Source organism: Ambystoma mexicanum, chromosome 10 (assembly GCF_040938575.1).
Source record: "Ambystoma mexicanum isolate Mex_15411 chromosome 10, UKY_AmexF1_1, whole genome shotgun sequence".
Classification (NCBI taxonomy): Eukaryota; Metazoa; Chordata; class Amphibia; order Caudata; family Ambystomatidae; genus Ambystoma; species Ambystoma mexicanum.
Window position 1 is genome coordinate 642,184,502 of NC_090932.1, and position 21,636 is coordinate 642,206,137.

The 21,636-nt window shown below is 45.6% G+C and overlaps 1 protein-coding gene across 6 annotated transcripts in view; it reads right to left on the reverse strand.

Annotated features, from left to right (window-relative positions):
• Nucleotides 1-21,636, reverse strand: part of SCLY (selenocysteine lyase) — a 951,200-nt gene that overhangs the window by 40,817 nt on the left and 888,747 nt on the right. For 4 of the 6 annotated variants that reach the window (XM_069618226.1, XM_069618229.1, XM_069618227.1 and 1 more), the window contains one exon: nucleotides 7,237-7,426. In XM_069618226.1, coding sequence (XP_069474327.1) covers nucleotides 7,237-7,426 — 190 coding nt within the window. Of the gene's footprint in view, nucleotides 1-4,771; nucleotides 7,427-21,636 lie in introns of those variants that run through there. The other 2 variants (XM_069618230.1, XM_069618231.1) reach the window with 2 other exon arrangements.

The following is a 21,636-nucleotide window of genomic DNA, read 5'->3' on the forward strand; positions in this document are numbered from 1 at the left end:
ATGCTCAAGTCACAATATGCAGCACGCAATCAATCCTTATATCTTGCTTTTATTGATTTTCGTTCTGCTTTTGATTCTATCAATCGGAATTTGTTATTTCATAAGTTATATTCACTTGGTTGTCCGTCCTCTCTGTTATCCTTAATCATTCAATTACATTCAGAAACCTTTATGCGTGTCAGACTTTCCACAGAAGGTTTATCTGCATCTTTTGCCACATTTTTAGGACTCAAACAGGGGTGTATTCTGGCTTCATTTTTATTTAATTTGTTCATTCTTGACTTAGGCTTTTCATCGCATTTCATCGGATGTGCCTGAATTGGGTGGCCAGAGAATACCTTGGCTTCTTTACGCTGATGACCTGGTTTTAGTTTCGCAGACGCAGACGCCTGAGGGCCTCCAGAATATGTTATCTGCGCTGTCTGATTATGCCCTGAAGAACCAATTAAAAATAAATTTGGAAAAATCACAAATCATGATATGCAGACCTAAGGGTAGATGTAAGAACCAACATGTGGTTTGGAATCTCCAACTTGAACCTTTGCAAATAGTTTCTGAATACAAATATTTGGGCTTGTTTATCCAAAATACTATTGGAGATCCCAAATATTTGATAATGCTGCAATCCAAACTGCTATCATTGGTGTCACAAGCTAAAATACTTGTTTATAGATACGGCAAATTCACTTTAAGGCATTTATTTATGTTCTACGAACAAAAAGTGATTGCTAGTCTCCTATATGGCACTGAGTCTAAACTTTACGTAAATGATCAATTATGGAATAAACTCGAAGCTGCTTTCTGGAAAAAGGTGCTACACTTACCCAATTGTGTGCCTTTGCCTATACTACGTTTTGAATTGGGCATCAACTCTCTAGCAAGTAGAGTTAAATGGAGAATGTGTACCTTTTTCCGAAAATGCTTGATGGATGTGACAAACAATAACATTTTGAGCATAGTTGCCCGCTATTTGACCACCTCTGTCCTATACTTCCCTGCAAAATGGCGAACTTTTGTTCTAAAAATTATTGTGGAGGCAAATATCTCCTTACAGTTCTTAATTGATAGCCCAACCAGTGCTAAGAAACTCTTATCAATGGGCTTGGATTAAGAACTATGAGCTCTGCATTAATTACAGAGACTTTGATAACAGAATTTTTGGCAATAAGCGAATGGGTCAAGCGGCAAGTTATTTCATGAAATGCCCCTCAGCAAAAATCAGAAATCAATATTTCCGTATAAGGTTGAACTTATGGCCTACGAGAGAGCAGCTAGTGAGGCGCCAAATTGTTTCCGCCGACTTAAATTTTTGTCGATTTTGTGAAATACTCTCTGTAAGGGAAACATTACAACATGTGATAGTATCGTGCCCTAAATTGAAAGATATCAGAAATAAATACTTTTCAAACTTGTTAGACCTTCATATGGAAAGGAATGAAATTGAGACTTGGAGCATTTTATTTAATAGTCAGAGGTTTGCGGTAATTAAAGCCCTGGTACAATTTCTTGAAAATATTTTACCAACTAAAATTATGTTATAGTTAAGTAGAACTGAGCCAATTTACAAAATTTGTTGTTATTAAATGACAATATGAGTTTAGAATTAAGATGTTCTTATCTGTTCATATCAGTTTTTTATCTTTTGGCTGTGCTCTTGTATTTTAGTGACTTTATCTTCTTTTATTTTACTTTCTTTCTTTCCTTTTGCTCCTTTATGTCTCGTTAAGGTTTTTTATGTGAAATTGTAAGTGAACTTGTGTCAAAAATTGTAATTGAAATGGATCTTTTAATTTTATGTTTATATTTATGTAATTTTGAAAAGTTGATTGATTTCAGCTGTATCAAAATAAAAAAAAAATAAAGTTACCACCTATGAGGGACAGCAATATCAAAGTCAATGGGCTAAAAGAGTCTGCAGGGAGCCAGGACAGCCAAAGTTAATTTGAAACAGTCTATGGAGCTGAGGCACTTGTAGGGTCACAAGCGGTCAGCCTGTGGAACGAGAGTTGGAATCAACTCTAAGGTAAGCAAATGCAATTCCCAACTGAGAAAAGCACAACTAAAAAGACATGAGGTAAGTACCCCAAGTCCAAACAGTACCTCTGGTTTGAAGAAGAGTGAGCCAGGTGGATTCTGTCCTGTTACAGCGGTGCAGATCCTGTGTTCCTGAACCTCAGTAGTGGGGACAAGAGGGAGGACTTCTGGAGGGCTCCTGCGGCGGTAATTGGGAGGTCGTTGGCAGCTACAGGCTCTTTTCAGTTCAGCAGCACTTCGCTGTTTCAGCACTTCGTAAACAGCACTGTCGCAGATTTGGGATACCGGTTGCGCTTCCTTCACTCCTTGGGTCCTGCACTCTGGTGAGGGGACTCAAGCTCTGGTCATCCTGCTTCTGTAGGGTCCTTAGGAGACTCCTGAAGCTTCTAGCCAGATTTCAGGTGTTGCCCTCGACTACAGATTACTCGACCCCAGGCACCCGGTTCTTGCAGCAGCGAAGTACAGCCAGTCGGGGAATATGGTTCAGAGGAGTTCGTCTCGGGGTTAGTTGGTCCCACTAACCCAAGGGGAGAAGTCGTCCCTTCCAGAGCTTCTCTGTCGAATCGAAAAAGAGTTCCAGCACAGCAGCCGGGCTTCACTGTGCCATTGAAAGGTCCAGGAGGATGCAGCAAGCTTTGTTCACGGTTTCTTTTTTGGGTTTTTCTTCCAGTGGTCAACTCTGCCTCTAGTCCCAAAACACTCGCCTTTTAAGCAGGTTTCTCCCATTCATGCACAGCCTAGGCGGTCAATCACAAAGCAGGGTGGATGTCCTGAAAGGACAGCCAGCCAGCCAACCAGGACTGGTTGAATTCAGGCATTCCTAGAGACAAAGGACAGGGGAGTTTCGGGATCTCCCTCACATCCCACCTTTCCAGACACACTTTAGGGCTGAAGCCTGCCAAAGGCAAAACTAACAAAGTGCTCAAACCTGGCTTAACGCACACAGAGTAAAACCCAAGAAAGACGCCACAAACAGAAAATGGTGAAAAAAGACCAGGGCCATTTTGACGAAATGGGCAAAACTAACAAAGTGCTCAAACCTGGCTTAACGCACACAGAGTAAAACCCAAGAAAGACGCCACAAACAGAAAATGGTGAAAAAAGACCAGGGCCATTTTGACGAAATGGTCACCCATAGGTGCTGTACTGCAGCTGAGGGTTCAGCCAGCGGTAGAAAAGCACAGTGGTAGGAAAATAAAACCACTGCCACCAGCTATTTAAAGTAGTGAGGGTAACAGGGAGAACATAACATAACAATGTTACCGTGATGGTGAAGAAGTGGCAGCCACCCGAGATACTGTGCGAAGGGTGGGTACAGAACAGAACAGCAGGGAGGGATGTAAGCCAACGGATCAAATAATGCTACCCTTGAGTGAAGCAAGTGAAATAAAACACATACGGACTACATATCTCAGAATTCCCCACCAAATACGGCATCAGTATAAAAGCCAGAATAGGGGAAAGGAAAATAAGCAAGGAAGATGGGAAGACACGCTTCCATATTCAGGCAGACCCCCACAATCAGTGACTAAAACCAAGGCTAACACCTTGAGGGCTGAGAGGGGAGGAGGGGAATTAGCAGCAGGTGTGGGGAACCATTGCTGGGAACACCCGGCGGTAATCACTGGGGAGGAGGGGCACCTGGGTTAAAAGCATCACCAAACCACTCAGAGTGGGTCTTGCCTTGCAGGAGTGGAAGGAGGCTGACTGAGCTGCCCCGGAGTGGAGCGAGACCAGTCCCGAGTACCAGTGGGCGTACTAGGGAGGAGAGAAAGAACTGCCAGAGAACGCCCTACCAGACCTGCGGTCAAAGTCGGCTGTGCAGCGGAGGAAGGGCCTGAAGGGAAAGGAGCCTTAAGCAGCGTAAGGACGGACAAGGGGGAGGTGTCTGTTTTAGGTTCCCTCGATTTCTGGGGCCATGCGGACCAGTGGGCTGAGCCTCGGAAAACCTACAGCCGCAAGCCTGGTGAAAGCACTGAAGGAAGTGCGGGACATTTACTTAAAGAAACGACCTTGTGAAGACCACGCTCAAGCCGCTACGAACTGTAAAGCTGCATTTTCTTGAAGAGAGGAAGTCCCGTATTTTTTGGTTTTGCTTACAATAGCGTGAAGACTGGTGAGCCGTGTAATAAAAACGTTGCTGAACACTTTATTGTCTCTGGCTCACTACGTAACAATTACATGAGACTGTAGAATAAGGGGCTACTAGGTAACCCCCCCCCCCAGCACTCCACAAGATGGTGTGTCCTGAACCTACAAAAGAGAAAGGGTAAGTCAAGTCAATTTCACTTTACTATTCTTGGGAACAGTAGCTCACCTAAGTAAAGGTATTTAAACCGTATGAGAAATCTAAAGGATTTCTATGTGACACTGCACTGAAGGTGCTGTGTATCACCATACAAAAGGTAGATGCCTATGTAGTTTGTCTGACTCCAAAAACAGTGGAAACACATAACCCAACTCAGGTCAAAACACATGAGAGTTAGCAAAAGGTCTCACTCACTCCCTCCAGGGTTAAAATTAAAAAGTCCTAAAGTCCAGCAAAAGAGCTGGGGGTCTCTAAGGTTGAAGGGAATTAGCAAAGAAATTAGCATTCTCCCTAACAATGACAGCCTTAATGTTGTGATAATAGTCATAGTCCTATGTATGTTGAAGTGTTTTTACAGTATGATGATGCATAGTATTTTCCTGAGCTCTGTAATCGAGGGAGTCATGTTGAAGAAGATTGGACATCTGGTGCTGCATAGACAATTTTTATTTGAGGACTGAACTGCAGAACCTAATCCATGACGCATGTTTATTTCATGAATTCTTATATATATATCTGATGCTGAAGACAGACTTGTATCTCAAAACGTTATACTGAGAAACAAACTTGATTTTAATGCAGCAGCTGAGAAACACTATGTACAGTTAATAATGTTTTGGCTATTAACATGTAACAGATTATACATGAGGCCGAAATGCCTTACTATGAGACCCACAATACTTAAAGGGAGAATCAAATATTCAGAAATATTGTGGATAAAACCATAACAACCTTGGCTTACCATGTTGTGTTGCATCTATAAGAGAAATTATGCTCTTATAACATTAACCTATTACAGTAATTCTGTGTTTCAAAGACTGGTCAAGTGCATAAAAAGCTGCAAGATATTTAACAATATTGTTCCTCTGTGTGCGCACAGACACACACACACACACACACACAAAAAATAAGACTAATTTACAGCACGATTTAAAATATAAAACAAGCACCTGTGTTTTTACTTTTATAGACAACAGACCTGCAGACATTTCCATATTCCCCTTCATAGCCAATTAACATGTTCCCGTAACAGGTTCCCCTCTGGTGGTGAAAGCTTATTTGAGTTGAGCTGTGGAACCCTCTAAAAGATTTTGGGAGTTAGGTTTAAATTAATTCTGTGAAAAACGTTGGGACCTCTAAAAAAAACATTTTACCAAAAGTAATTTTTATCATAAAAAAATCCAATGTATCCAGCAACCAGATCTTGGGGTTTGGCTGGCAAAATTGATTCATTGGTCCAAGAACCAGCAGTATAAATTATACAAAACCTAATGATTACAGGATTTAGTCCAGATTGGGCTGATGGAAGCCTGAAAGACACGGAGGTGGACAAAATGATTTCCAAAAGCCAGACTATTATCAGTAGTATTACACTAGGGGATTCCTGTTTCATAAACATTCCTATGAGCGTCTCTTCTTATGGAAATATTCCCCGCTATGAGACTATTTTAAGCAATTTTAACTTGTCACTACCATAAAAGGAGTATTACTGTATGCAGAATACCCCAAATAATAGGGCATTTCCATGGTTGTGCTCAGTTATTCATAATGTAGTAGCTCATGCTATGTGAACATGAGCATAATGGCTTCCATGTATAGTTTCATCATGTCAATTTCCAAACCCCTTTTGTAATTTGAACACTCATCTAAGAAAAATCATATGGTAAATAAATCACATTGTCATTGAAGTAATTCCACCGAGTTTGGAGATGAAGTGGAGAATTTGCCTTCAGCATATAGCACTTTATCTCTGAATATCATTGGATTTGCTGTAACTGAACTATCACTTGTAGTAACTCCACAAAAATGATTTCCAAAAACCAGTTGATTATTGGTAGTATTACAATAGGGGATTCCTGTTTTATAAACATTTCTGAGTGTACCTCCTTATGGAAATAATTCCCTTTATGAGACTATTTTAAGTGATTTTAACTTGTCACTACCATGGAAGGAGTTTCACTGTATGCAGAATTTCCCAATTAATAGGGCATTTCCATGGTTGTGCTCAGTTACTCCTAATGTACATAACAGCTTCCATGTATAGTCCCATCATGTCAAATCCCAACCCCCTTCTATAATTTGTACACTCATTTAAGAAAACTCTTATGTCCACAAAATCACATTGAAGTCATTCTAATGAGATGTCACATCTCATGCACAAATAGCATTGAGCATACTACGACTAAACACACACACACACACACACACCGCCCCCCACCCCCTATTGAACAAAGCACACTTTCCAAGCAAAAACGTGTAGGGTCAACCAAGTATACAATTGGGCATCATCACTGCAGACACTCCATTATACAAGTAAGTGCACACACAGCAACATCTATGCAAGAGCACACACACACATACACTGGGCATCATTACAAGATTGGTGGTATAGAAACAACTGCAGTGAAATAGCGTTAACAGTAATACTGCCACTTTACCACCAATTTCCCACACAACCAAACTAGTTTAGAGGTAAAGTGGAGAATTTGCCTCCAGCATATAGCACTTTATCTCAAATATCATTGGATTTGCTGTAATCGAATTATCCCCTGTAGTAACACCGCAAAAAATCCAATGGAGTCCTATGGAATCCAAAAATGGGGACTTGCACAGTTATTACTGCACTTGTAATCCCATGGTAAAGTGGGGATAACAGTAATCAAGGTTGAGAGTAATTCCAGGGAAGTACTACAAACTATTACCAAACTTGTTATGAGGCCCGCTGAATCAAACACAGCCCTTGTACATCTCATACACATACAAAATGAAAAAAACGATTCCTTCTGACATACTGAGTGACTATATATCTCAAGGACATCTATCTGGGTGTTTTATCCTCAGACCCTCCCAAAATCTCAGGCCTCGATTTGGTTCAAGTTGGAGATGCACCCTACATGAAGGTGGGTCTCAGAAGATTCGTTCCCCAAGAAATGTTGCTTCTCCTCCAGCTCTGCCACTGCTTGCTTCAGGTCTTTGATGATAAGGTCCACGTCTTCCTTTGTGGTTTCCCGCCCCACGCTGAGACGCAAGGCATTGCAGGCTACGTCATGTGGGATTCCGCTGTTCAAAAGGATCGGCGAAGGTCTAATAGCAAGAAAGAAGGTTCTGATTACAATTGATACTTCCAATGAGCTTCATTAATGTCAAACAATTCACTGCTATCCCTCACCCTTAAAAGACGTATACACTATCTCTTCACCAAACTCTTTCTGCGCCTTCCAATAAAATTCCTTGTAACGTCTTCAAAGGAAAGCCCTTCTTAGCCAGCCCCTCATACTCTAAATTCTGCTTACATTTTGTTTTTGTAAAAAATACAGTGCCTTTGAGATATTTAAGACATTCTTCATTTTTAAATTTGAAAATTACTGTGAGGCCTCATTTTGTCGTTAAGGTTTCTTTAGGTGTATGTTACGTATTCTACAAGTACCTAGACATAGGAAAGTAAAATAAGATTCATGAAAAGAAAGTGGGCAAAGTGATCAGAGAAAAGCAATGAAATAGACATATAAGGTATGACAAAAGATTTAGGTCAGTGAGAGATGCATACATCTGAAGAAATGGAAGCTAGCATAGATGACTTGAGAAGATTTTGATTAGGGCATAATGTTTTTCAAGACAGTCCAAAATTTAAGTGACAGTGATTGGAAGTTTATTTTTTTTAAAATTTGTTTATTTATAACACAGCACATAGGAAACAAGAAATGAACAGTAATTGAGTCTCACAGGTAGGTCAAGCAAAGAAAAAAAGGAAAATATATATACTCGAACGCCCCCCCCCCAAAGTTCCCGCGTCAGTGGCAGAAGATATCTCATTCGGCCTGAGCAAGCTGGGAGACCCCCTCCGACGGGGAGAGCGCCCGGGCGATCAAACGTGGTTTGAAAGTCAGGGCCGGGTAGTTCCAGTCGTAGTCCAAAACTGGAGCCCAAGTGTCAGTGAATCGGTGGAGCAGTCCCACTTTGGCTACCGTGACTTTTTCGGCTATTAGAATGTATACAGTTTAAGCCACCAGAGAGTTATCAGAGGGCCATCCGGAGACTTCCAAGTGCGAGCCACTGTAATTTTGGCAGCTAGTAAGAGATGGAAGATCAGTGCCACTCTTCTCCCCGTTCTTGGGTACGAGTCCGGAAGTGGGATCCCCAAAAGAACCTGCTCAGGCATTAGGGGGATCTCAACCTGGGTGATCTCTCGAATGATGGCCAGGCATTGGGTCCAGAATTCCGTCACTCTGGGGCAAGTCCACCACATGTGGAAGTAGGAACCTGGAGAGCCACATTGGCGCCACCAGTGGGGATCTAGGGCCCGCTGGAAGTGATGGAGAAGGGGGGGGTAGTACCAACGCAACAAGAGCTTATGGGCGCATTCCCGATTGGTAATGCACCGGGACGCCGTACGCGTTCTCGTCCAAATGTCTATCCATGTGTGGTCTTCGATCGCTTGACCCAGGTCCGATTCCCATTGGGTCATATAGGAGGGCCTGAAGAGGAGAGGGTCATCCTGCAAAAGTTTGTATAAAGCCGAGATTTTGCCCCGGGCCGGCAAGTCCTTAATCATGAGCTCTAGGGGGTCCAGGGGTCTCGTTGGGGCAGCTCGAGTTTGGGGGTGAGTGCACCAGTGCCTCAGTTGGGCGTAGGAGAATCTGTCTGCCTCTGTAAACTGGAAAGTCATTTTGCATCGTTCAAAAGTGAGAGGGGCATCCATCTCAAAGGGCTGTCCCAAGGTTTCGAGGCCTCCCACCACCCAGTTCCTGAAGTTTTGCGGGCGGGCTCCCGGGGTGAAAGCAGGGTTAAGAAAAACTGGGGAGGCTGCGCTAAGGGTTCCAGGTAGGCCTCCACGTCTGCGGGCCCACTCCCATGCTTTCAACGTCTGCCTGGTGGCAGTCAGTACCCCTGGCCAGTTGCGTCGGAGAGTGGTGGGGATAAACGGGAGGAAGCGGAGGGGAAGAGGAAGGCGAGATTGTTCGATTTCCACCCACTTGGGGCGATTAGAGACAAGATCCCAAGCTTGAAATTGGGCCAACTGTGCTGCAATGTGATATTTCTGAAGGTCCGGGACTCCCAAAGTGATTGGGAGTTTTAATGGAGAGGTGGGGGAGAACTTTGGTGGGAAGGTCCGAGCAACATAGTCGTCAAATTCAAGTCCAGCTACTTACCTGTTTGGGGAGAATCCAACTTTGTTGTGTATATGGTTAGATGAATCCAGCATATAAGGGGTGGAACTGACAGTTTGTAAAATATTTCACTACCATCCATAGAGTACAATTACAGTTCCATTATATAGTGTGACGAATCTGAGGGTATCGTCCCCTCACCTTTAGGGGGAGACCTTTCACAGCGGGCCAGGGCAGAGTCCCCACAGTTCAATAATCCCCCTGGGCGGTGCACCGTGGGAATATCACCTGGGGAGGGAAGTCCCTTATGGGACTGGAGACGAACACCTTAAGGCAACGCTGTATGAACCCCTAGAGAACACTTCTACCCCTTTCCAGGAGTTAGATTCCATTTCCATCTGCCCTGACGAACTGGTAGGTTTTATTGTGAACATGGTACAGAACAGAACAGAGGAGTAATTCCTGCAGAGTAAAGAAAAAATAAGTGTTGAGGTACCATGTTTTAGACAAAGTACTGAGACAAGAAAGAAGGCTGCAAAAATGAAGATCACTCCGGTAAACCAAAGTGAGTGGTGTAGTTTAACAAGGAATCCGATTGGTCCAGGAGAACTCCCTTTCCCAACTAGGGAGTTCAAATCTTTCACAGCTTTGAGGCCAGGGAGAAACCCTCTGTGTTGCTGTGAGCAGAGATCCAAGCCGATCAGCTGGGAAGCTGCGCCGCAGGATCGCCAGTTGGGCAAGCTGTGGGACGCCATGCATGGAGCAGGACGGTAACCCAGGAACCAGCTTGCCACGCTGTCTGGACTGCCTAAACTGATATCTGTGTTGATTTAACCTCTTTGCTGTTACAGTTCGTGGTTATTTTCTCCCCCCATCATCAGTCTTAGGCTAATCGCATTATTGTATATTTGTTAGATAGTGTATGATCGTGTGTGGTATTGTTTCTTCATGAATACGGTTTAATTGTGTTTTGATTATAAAGGCATATAATAAATGTATTTTTGATACATCTGTCCAAGAGTAATCTGTGAAGTTTTACTGTGTGTGCTCATTTTGGGCTTCCGATCCCTCCAACCCCTCCTGAGACTTAGTCGTGACCGTCTGCCAAGCTACCGTAGATTGGTCTGGTTTGTCCAGAATGTTCCCCAGTTCCACTAAACTAGGGTGGCCTCCAAAACTTCACCACCAGGTCAGAGTTTAGAAATCCATCTTAACATATTGGTGTATAGCAGTGGGATAAGATCAGAGGTACCCAGTGTTTGCACACTGGTGAAATACCCAGGTTGTACTTACACAGAAAACACAGTGACCTTAGTTTAAATCAACTGTTTTAAGCAATGGCAAAAAACCCTTTGGGTGCTTCCAAATCTGAAACGCTCAGAAAGATCTGTGCTGAAAGAGGCTTGTCAGCCTCTGGCACAAAATCAAAAGCTGAACTGATCCAAAAGATCATGGAATGGCAGGAAAACCAGATCACAGCTTATCCCTCAGATGACAGTACAGAAGGTGCTGAGGCTGCTCTCAGTAACAGTGCTGAAAGGGCTGTTGCTGCCTTCATCGAAGAGACAGGTGATTTAGAGTCCCCATGCTTTCTCTGCTGGCTCTGAGGCCGAAGTCCTGCTGGAATTTAAACGACAGGAGCTGCTGCTTAAGCAGAAGGAGCTTGAATTCTGCATGGCTAAGCTAAAACTGGAGAAAGCAGAAAATCAGAACGACAGGGATCACCAGTTGGAGCTTACTAGGATACAAAATACCAATGGCTTCTCTAGAGGATCTGGTAATGGGTCTAGTTCCTGCTCTCATCCAAGGTTCCCAAAAGATCGGCTTAGTGTGTATGATGACAAGAATGATATCATGGATTGGTTAACTGCATTTGAGTATGCATGTGAAGTGCAAGAAGTTGTGGATGCTGATAAAATTGCATGGTTGCTCAGTCGACTACCACATTCTGGCTGCAGTGCCATTATGGAAATGTCTAAGGCTGACAGAAAAAACTGCAAAGTTAAAGCAAACCCTGTTCTCGAAGTTTGGGGAGTCTCCTGCCCAATACTTGAAAAGATTCAGGGATTACAAAACAAAAGAATGTAATACTTGGGGTGGGGGCGTGGCTACATGGCCACGGGATAGGACATGACTATGAGGTGCTGCAGCTCATCCTTTAAAGATCCTGAGGCTTAAACATGCTCCGCAATAGCCGTGAGTTGCTAACTCGATACTACAGAAGCATGAATGCACGGAGCATAGTACGATCGTAACTCTGGTAAAAATTGCAGCACGGGTTGTGAAATATGTGCTGGAGAAGTTTGCAGAATCCTATAAGCTGAGTAATCAAGATTGCGGATGGCTGAGAACAAAGGAATTAGCAGTGGAACAGCTGCACTACAGGAAAAAGAACCGTGCCACAGACAACAAAGGCGGACCCAGACCGGCGAATGATGCGGGATCGGGCAATGCAGAAAGTAAATAGTGGCTGTTCCTGAGGCTATCTGGCACAAGAGCCCATGCAGTCATGGTGTGGAAGGCCGGCTGAACGCAGAAAAACAAAGTCGTACATTCTGGAGATCCGAGTGAAGAAAACAAGCGCACCGGAGTGTTGAGCACAGAGTGCATTACAAGAGAACGAAGAGAAGTGAGTGGGGAGGTTCGCAACTTCACAGAGCCACCCGGCGAGGAAACCAGATTGCGGAATCGAGTGTACGGCCCCCGGCACTCTGATCATACTGCAAGTCAGAGACCGGACCATACTGGCACACACGGAGCATCCAATCGTGGTAGCCTCTGCCCAGTGAAAGTTTGTCCCCCCCGTGGCAGAATCTCGTCAACTACGGAGTGAAAATTGCAACAGAGGCGGAGTGAAGAGATACAGTAGCAGGCAAGGAAACACAGAGAGTGCCCTACCGAAACGGTGAAACTGACGTGTGTACAGCATGGTAGAAAGGCCTGCATATGACTGAGGAAGAGCTGATTTGTAACACGGGCTGACTCACCGCAGAAGAGAAAACTAGGGGAGCTGGGGAGACACTGGACGCTCGAGGGCGAGCACACTCTGTGGGCGAAGTAAACAAAAGCTGATCAGGGTGCGTGGCAGTAGAGGAACTGAGGAAATAAGGAGGCCAGGCCCATGTATAGAAGGGACCATACAGGACCACTAGAACTCCGAAGTCCGGCATTTGATATGTAATACAGTCCGGAATAAGAAAAACAGCACAATGAGAGAAAGGTGGACCGGTGGACAGAAACCTGCGCAGAGAAGCGGAGGCGGGTCAGGGTGGAACCAGAAGGCGGCCAAGGCCTAAGACAATCAAAGGGCTGTAACAGAACCCATTGGAATTACAGCTGCCAGAGACCTGGCCCGAAGTGCGCCAGCTGGCAAGCGAGCGGTAGCAGTGGCCAAGCACTGCCCAAGGGGCCCCCAATTGATTAAATATAAATGTGGCAACTGCATTAGCGATTGTATAGTAAGAACGGCGAGCGACGATGTTCCAGGGTGTTTGGGGACACAGATACTCACGAAATGCAGAGCTGGCCCACGAAATGGATGTGTGAACCCGGCATAGATTGCTGAATGCTGGCCCTCTCTAGAGCAGACCAAGCTAGAACCGGTGGGAGCACGTTGCAGTCAGCAGCAACACAGAGAGTCAACGGAAGCTAGGGCAATTACAGAAAGGCAATACCAACTGAGCAGTTTAGAATGCACCGCAAGTACAACATATCAGAGAGGCGCCCAGCGGTAATGTGAAGACCAACAATCTGAGGAAGGCAGGAACGTCCATGCACCCACCAGCTAACTCAGAAGCACCAACTGGAAAGCATAAGGACAATAAGAGAAGATAAGAAACACGTGAAGTACAAGCAACACAGAGAGCCCAATAGCAAAGGTAATGGAGGGGAGGCGCAAGTGCCAGGACAAGACTCTTAAAGATCAGACACAGCACGTGGTTCTAAGCAGACAGCAGAAACACCCCCCAACACAGCACTAAGGTAGAGAAGTGACTGCATCAAGTGGCCCAAAGCAGAGAAGAGAACTGCAGTGTAAGAAGACGCGACAATGGCATCCAAACCCAATAAGAACAAAGGAAAACAGTTGTCAATCAGCGCATTCATCAAACCAGCTCAAATGTCAGATGGTGTGAAGATGACAGGGCAAGATGCTCATGAAGGAGGAGTGTCCAGGCGTATGGATCAGCAAATACTAGATGCTATTGCAGAGCTGAAATCGATGCTGGAACTCAAAATCGACGCAATCAGTATAGATGTGAACCTCTTGAGACAGGACGTCAGAGCATTTACGGAATGTACTGGGGCACTAAAGAAAGATGTGAAGGTGAACACCAGCAGTTGTAACAAGAACTCTGAGGAAGTTTCCATACTGAAGCAGCAGGTGCAGAATCTTGAAAACAGAGCAGAAGAAGCGGAAGGACAGGCACGAAGGAATAACGTACGGATAATTGGACTCCCAGAGGACGAGGAAGGTACGAACCCGACCAACTACATAGAAGATATGTTCCTACCGGAAATAGGGGCTGGAACACTTACCCAAGGGTTTACAGTGGAAAGCGCGCACAGGGCCCTGACAAGGATACCACTGCCCAGAGCTCCGCCCCAGCCGATAATCGCCAAGCTCCTAAACTTTAAAGACAGGGAGAGAATCTTGGAAAACTTTCGTAAAGGGGGTACGATCAGCCGAGCATCAGCATCCATCACAGCATATCCTGATTACACTTTTATGGTGCAAAAACAAAGGATGAACTACGGAGCTGTCAAAAGGAAGTTACGTACTGCCAATGTTAAATACATGTTGTAACCAGCGAATATGAAGGTCTTATATAGAGACTACACGTTTTTTTTTTGAGACCGCGGAAGACGTAAGCAAGTGGATGGACATGCAGAATATGCCGGAAGAGAGACGAGACCAGACGGGGGGAGGAAGTGATAAGTGAAATTGTTGCTCGTGATTAATGTTCCTTGGAGTAGTACAAGAGTCAACATACAATGATCCAACAGTGACAATTAAGCAGTGGAGCAAATCGTTTCTTACTGTTAGCTAAATGCAGAAGGCACAGGTGCTACTTAGTTCAAGCAGCGCTCGGAAGCACACTATCACCCACACTAGTTTAGTGTAGTCAGGATACTAGTAGAATAGTATCCTCCTGCTGCACTCCGAGCAACGGTATAGGACCGCGAAAGGAGCGAGATGCGGGGATGCCTGAGATCCAGACTTGGAGCTGGGCAAATGTTGGGAATGGTTGGGGAACTGGGCGTTGGGGTAGTTAAAGGGGAGTAGGCCTACGGATATACACAGAGACATGAGGGAGGAAGAGATATGGATGAGAGAGGAGGTGGGACGATTGAGGAGTAAATGTGAACTTAAAATAGTAACCTGGAATGTGAGAGGCTTGAATAGCTATATTAAAAGAAACCGGGTTAATACCTGAGACGCCAGAAAATAGACATAACGCTCCTGCAGGAAACCCACCTGACCAAGGAGAAAGAAGCATGCTGAAATGGAAATGGAGTGGGATGATCCTGGGCTCAAAATACTCGGCGTATGCTAGAGGGGTTCTAATTTGGGTGGCACTGACAGTCCCATTTAAGGTTCTTCGGACCTTTCTAGACAAAGATGGTAGGATGGTCATAATTCGGGGATTCGTGAAAAGTAAAGAAATATGTGTTATCAATATGTATGCCCCGAATCAAGATACGGCAGCTTATTTTAGATCCTTGTACCCTAAGATTAGTCCATTTAGAGATGGTGCGCTGATATAGGGAGGAGATTTCAATTGTATTTTGGACCCAACGAGCAATAGATCATTTGCTTATCCAACCCCTTCAGCCAAAGCTTTGAATACACTGTTGAGTATGTTTACGTTATTGGATGTATGGAGAACGTTGTATCCACAAGATCGGGTATACTCGCACTATGCCGCCCTGCAGAAAAAAAGAGAGTAAAATAGAAACTATAATGCGGGCTGGTAATAGATTCTTACAAGAGGCCAGGGAAGTGTCCCGCCTACAACAAGAATGTAAGGAACACTGGGACAGGTTGGGTAATCTAAGTTACAAGAAATACATTGAGAGACAACTTGCAGAGGGAGACAAGCCGGGCAGACTGCTGGCCTGGTTATATAAAAGTGAGACCACACGGAAGACAATCAGAGCAGTGAAGGGGACGGACGGGAAGCTGCGCGAGACGCAAGAACAAGTAAATAAGTGTTTCTATGATTATTACACACACCTGTATGGGGAATACACGGAGGGAGAGGAGGTGGATATACAAGAAGCACTGACAGAGATCAATCTTCCCAAATTGGGTAAGGAAGAGAGGGACAGCCTGGCGATACCTATTACGATAGAGGAGCTAGAGAATGTGATTAAAAAACCAAAGCCAAAAAGAACACCTTCAATGACAGGATTGAGAAAACTAAATCCAACACTAAAGAATTATTCTCCATCCTCCACGAACTAGAATCCCCAATCAAACCGACAGACAATGCCCCTAAGGATAAAGCATGGTGTACTAACATACAAAATGCTCTATTGAATAAAATGTTGTCCTTACAATGCAAAATTACTAAAAAAAAAAAGGCCTCACTACCACTCACTGACCAACAATCTAGTCAACCCTCGGTGACTAGGACAACCACACCCTTTAGATTCAAGACTAGCTCCATAACTGAAACAGTAAAAATAATACTCTTCCTCAAACCTTTCTAACTGCAAAGGCGACACGTGCCCAGCACAGATAATAAAGGATGCAGCTAGAGACCTAGCCCCTTTTATCTCTAAGTTGATAAACTCCTCATTTAAAACTAATACAGTACCGGCCAACCTTAAAGAATCCTGGGTTCTACCATTACTTAAAAAACAAACTCTGGACCCCACTATCCCTACCAATTACAGACCCATCACCACTGTGCCATTTCTTCTTAAAATTTTAGATAGAGCTGCTTACATACAAATTCAGGACTATCTGGAAGCCAACCACCTACTCGGCTCACGACAATCGGGCTTCCGCCGTCTCCATGGCACTGAAACAGCGCTGCTGGACCATAAAACACAAATTGAAGAATTAAAGGATAATGGAAAAATAGCTTTGCTACTCCTACTGGACTTGTCGGCAGTGTTCGACTTGGTGGACCATGTAGTGTTATGCAACCACCTCCAATCTGCCGCCAACTTCACTAAAGATGCTATAGCATGGGTCCAATCCTTCTTAGCTAACCGGACCATGAAAGTCTTCTCTACTTCAGCCTCTGCCGACCCTATCAAAATAACCTGCAGGGTCCCACAAGGTTCCTAAGTCTCCCCTACTATGTATAATATCTTCACCAAGCCTCTGTTTGACAAGTTGGATAGACTGGGTGTCACCTACACTAATTATGCAGATGACACACAGATCCTCATACCCCTTTTGGGCAACTTCGAGGCGGACTCAGCCTTGGTGAACAAAATGTACACGCTTATTCAGACATGGATGGCATCCCATGGCCTCTGCCTGAATGACGAAAAAACGGAGTTACTAATCTTAGGCTCTAAAGCCAATATCCAAAAACTCAGCCCAAACTACACATCCTTTAACATTGATAACAACCCTATCACAGTGATGTCTGTAGTTAAAACTTTAGGATTCTACTTGGACTCCTCTCTCACTCTAAAAAAGCAAGTCAATTCCCTCGCCTCATCCACAACGTACACTTGCAAACCCATCAGAGCCTCCAGACCATACCTCTCGAGAGCGAGCTGCACCACACTAGCCAATGCTCTTATCATGTCAAGATTAGATTACTGTAATGCCCTGTACTCAGGGGCCAACAAATATATTACAGACAAAATTCAAAGACTGCAGAATAACGCCCTGAGAGCAGCATTGAACATCCCTTAGAGAGAGCATATTACAGAATTCAGAAAAGAGGTTAACTGGCTGAAAATAACGGACAGAATTCTCTTCAAAACAGCCTCCCTCACCTCCAAATGCCTGAATAACCTAGCACCTCCATACCTAATGGATAAAATTACTAGGAGAACAGCTACCCGCCCTACGAAATCTGCCAACTCATTTATGTTGGAGATTCCTAGGTTTAAACGCTCGACAGCAGGAGGAACTAGTTTCCCTGTTAGAGCTGCACAATGTTGGAACAAATTACCAGTTGACCTCAGACTAGAACAACCCTACCCTAAATTCAGGCATAAGATACTCAATTGGCTACACACCAATGACACCTCACTGACGAACTACACCTCTACCTCTCCAGCCCCTACACGACCCTTTGTTTCCACCACACTACACTGTAGTTTGGTTAACTGTGCACGCATGGTCGTCTGCTTTGTCATATTTGCATGCACCATGGATATACGATAACGTAGACATGTAAGGTTGTATATACATATGTGTATATGTATACGTGCATATACTGATACTCATGATAAAGCTTCCTTGACTTACCAAGACCATTGCTTTGTATTTAATGCATCTTGTACCCGTATCTTGTTCCTATTGCAATCACTGCTCTATGTATTTCTACCTTTGCACTGTAACTAAGTTTTAAGATTTCTTGTTTCTGTTGTGCCCGTCTACCCAAGGCCTTGGTGCGCATTACCAAACAAATAAACAAACAAACAAAGTCCCAGAGACGGATGGGCTCCCTGGTGAATTTTATAAAGAATATAGGGCCGACATTCTTCCCCCACTGCTGGCAATGCTAAATGAGGCGCTAGAAACTGGTAAATTGCCCGGGTCCCTGCAGGAGTAGATAATCATCCCCCTCCTCAAACCAAATAAACTGGATACAGAATGTGGATCGTATAGGCCCCTCTTATTGCTGAACCAGGATGGGAAGATACTTACTGCTGTTATGTCAAAGAGGCTTAGACTGGTCATAGGTAAGCTCACTCACCCAGATCAGACAGGATATGTTCCACACAGAAATATCACCAACAACCTGAGAAGACTACATCACATAATAGACTTTACCAGTAGAGAGAGGCAGGAAGTAGCTGTAGTGTCTCTTGATGCAGTAAAAGCGTTCGACTCAGTCAAATCGCCTTGGCTGCTAGCGGTCCTGAAAGAATTTGGCATGGGGCCAACATATATTAAATGGGTGCAGCTGTTGTACAATGCGCTGATAAGCAAGAGTTAAAACAGGCTTCACTGTCTCGGAGCAGTGGCAGCTGTGCAAGGGCACCAGGCAGGGCTGTCCATGGTCGCCGATGCCCTTCATCCTAGCTTTGGAATCACTAGCGGTCTATCTAAGAAACGAGTATGGGGAAGCGGGTATTAGTACCTTAGGGGGGAGGCATTTGATATTGTTATATGCGGATCACATGCTCCTATACCTGCAGCACCCAGAAGAGAATTTACAATATGTCCTGTAACGTTATGCTGCACTGTCGGGTATAACAGTTAACCCCCAAAAATCGAGCCTGTACCCTTTGGGAGAGTACGTTGGGAAGCCCATGCACAAATTACCGGTGTTACCAATTAGGTGGGATATAGACACGTTTTGGTACCTGGGGGTGGACATATACCATGACCCGAAGAGAGAACGTATACATAATACGGAGAAGGCGGTTGGCAAAATAGTGAATTGCATATCATTTTGGACGAGGCTGCCATTGTCCATGATGGCGCGCGCTGCACTACTAAAGATGGTGCTGCTGCCGAGACTCCTACACTACTTTCTGAATATCCTGTATGCAATAACTTAATTGTTCTTTAAGAAATTACATAGCATTTGCAGGAGTTTTATTTGCCATAATTCAAGGTGCAGGGTGGCATTGGGGAAGCTTATGAATTCATATGAGCAAGAGGGGATAAAATAGCCCAATTTTGAGGTTATTTTATGGCTAGTCAGTTACAACATGTCGCTAAATGGCTGTCAGTTGAGCAAACACCTGAATCGAGGTTACTATAGGGAGAAAGTACGCTGTTCTACCTAAGTTAAGTAATATGGCTGCCCCAGTCGAGCAAGACAAGTGAGCACCTACTGCTGCATCTGGGCTGTACAATATGGCGCAGAGCACCGTATTCACCGCAGATACTATTGGTGGGGTTGGAAGGGAAAGACGAACAAGATCGGTTAAACGAACGTGAGAAGGTATTGGGAACCAATGGGGGTGTAGAGTGTAGGAGACATACTGAAGGAGTGGAGGCCCAAAGGATTCGAGGAACTGGTAGAAGAAACGGGGGTGCCCCGGCGGCAACACATCACATACTCCCGATTCTTGAGGAGCCTAAGGCAGAGATGGCCAGAGATTGAAACGCCCTTCCAGCCAGATGAGATTTTATAGCCAGTTTATGACGTGGCAGAAGGGGGACACAAGGTCTCACGTATATACAAGCTATTGATGTGCAAGGTTGGCAGGGAAGTAGGACAGATAAGGCAGAATTGGGAAAGTGACTTGCGGGAACCAATGTCGGATGAGATGTGGAGCAGAGCTATGGGGTACCACAAAAAGGTGTTGAGGAATGCGTGACTACAACACATTCAATTATATGTGACTCATAGAGCGTATCTGACCCCAAACAAAATAGCTAAGTTTAATCAAGCAGAGACACACCTGCCCAAAGTGCAGGGAGGTAAATGCAGATCTGGTGCATATGTTCTGGGCATGCGCAGAGATAGCTAGATGTTGGAGAGAGGTAGCCCAAACGTTGCCAAAAGCAGAGATTATCCTGGATGTGGGATCCCCGTGGCTTGCCTGTTAGGGGGTTTCCCAAACCCAAATAGGCTAAACATGTGAGCAAACTCGAGGATCAAGCATATATATTAGCAAAGCGCAGAATTGTGATGGGATGGAAGGCGCCATCGAGGCCGGCTGTGCAGATGTGGTGGAGGGATTTGTTAAAATGGGCCAACGCAGAGACTGTGGTACGGAAGTAGGCGATAGGAAGGAACACGGAACAAGGGGTGGGAGGGAGGGGTGGAGGCATGGAGATAATTGATAGTTGAGCTAGCAGTCTCTGATCAAAGTATCCAGGATGCGGAAGACACCTTAGGACACACCGATACCGTTGCCAGCATTACGGTTGATGATAGAAGGAGGGAGGTGGAATGAGGGGTGCGATGTAGGCCTGGGATGGGTGGGTGGAGTTGTTGGGGGGAGGCGAGGCAGCTATACAATTGATAGGGAAGGTGGGGGGTCTTATAAAACTTCCTCCCACAAGAGACACAAAAAGCATAACAGTAAGTCAGGGGGCGTGGCTTGATGCACGCATAGCAGGACGGGCTCTGGAGGAGCTCCCGTGATCCTACATTGATCCGTGAAGAAATAGGAGGTTTGCAGGAATACTAGCCTGCAGGCAACACACCCACAGTCTGCTGAATGGAAGGAGCGCACCCTGGGCTTGGAATAAATGCAAGAAGTGGTGGAACAAACGAGATTCGGCGTCTCGTGAAGGACCGGGGGTCCGCGTTGCGAGTGCGGATAAAAATGGATGACTACGAACAAAGGGTCATAAACTGACCAGGGTGCCGTGAACGAAAGAACTGCAGCGGAGGCTGGCCCACGTCTACTGCGACGCCGCACTGCTGTGGAGTGAACCCGAGGTGGACAGTACAAAGCTGGCTGGAGGGGAACACACCGAGGGGCCGACTGAGCCCAGCCGTGGTACAGACAACAGGCCCGTGTGAAGGACCCGGCTGGACCTGTACACGGGCACCGAGGAGCGCTGGGGAAGCGAGACGCTGCAGCGCTGCCGGCACTGATAGAAGCTGGCAGCGCAGGAACTTGGGGACTGCGGCACGGCGGGGAGGGCCCCCGAGGAGTCGATAGCCCTACACCACGGGAACCCAGGAGTGGGCCCGACACAACGAGCCGACCCCCGTGGTGGCCCGGAGCACCAGAGGGCTGAGACCAGACCCGATCGGGAGCGGGCGAGAGGCCCCTGCGGGGTCTGGAGAGGCGGCGTATCGCTGGCCTCAGCCGCATGCAGCGGCATCTGCGGAGCGGAGAGGGACAACCTGCCCGAACACGGGCCGCAGGACGCGGGGCCCCCCGGCGTTGTTTGCAGCCTCTGCCCGGGAGCGAATGGGTACGCAGAGAGCAGAGCGGTGCCCCCAAGCCACTGGGAGCACTAAGAGCATGGGAGCTGGCACAGGAGGTCGGCGAGTTCGTGCCCCAACAGAGCACATTAGATGATGCACGCATGTGCGCTCACGAGTGGGGGCCCAGGCAAGGCGGCCAGAA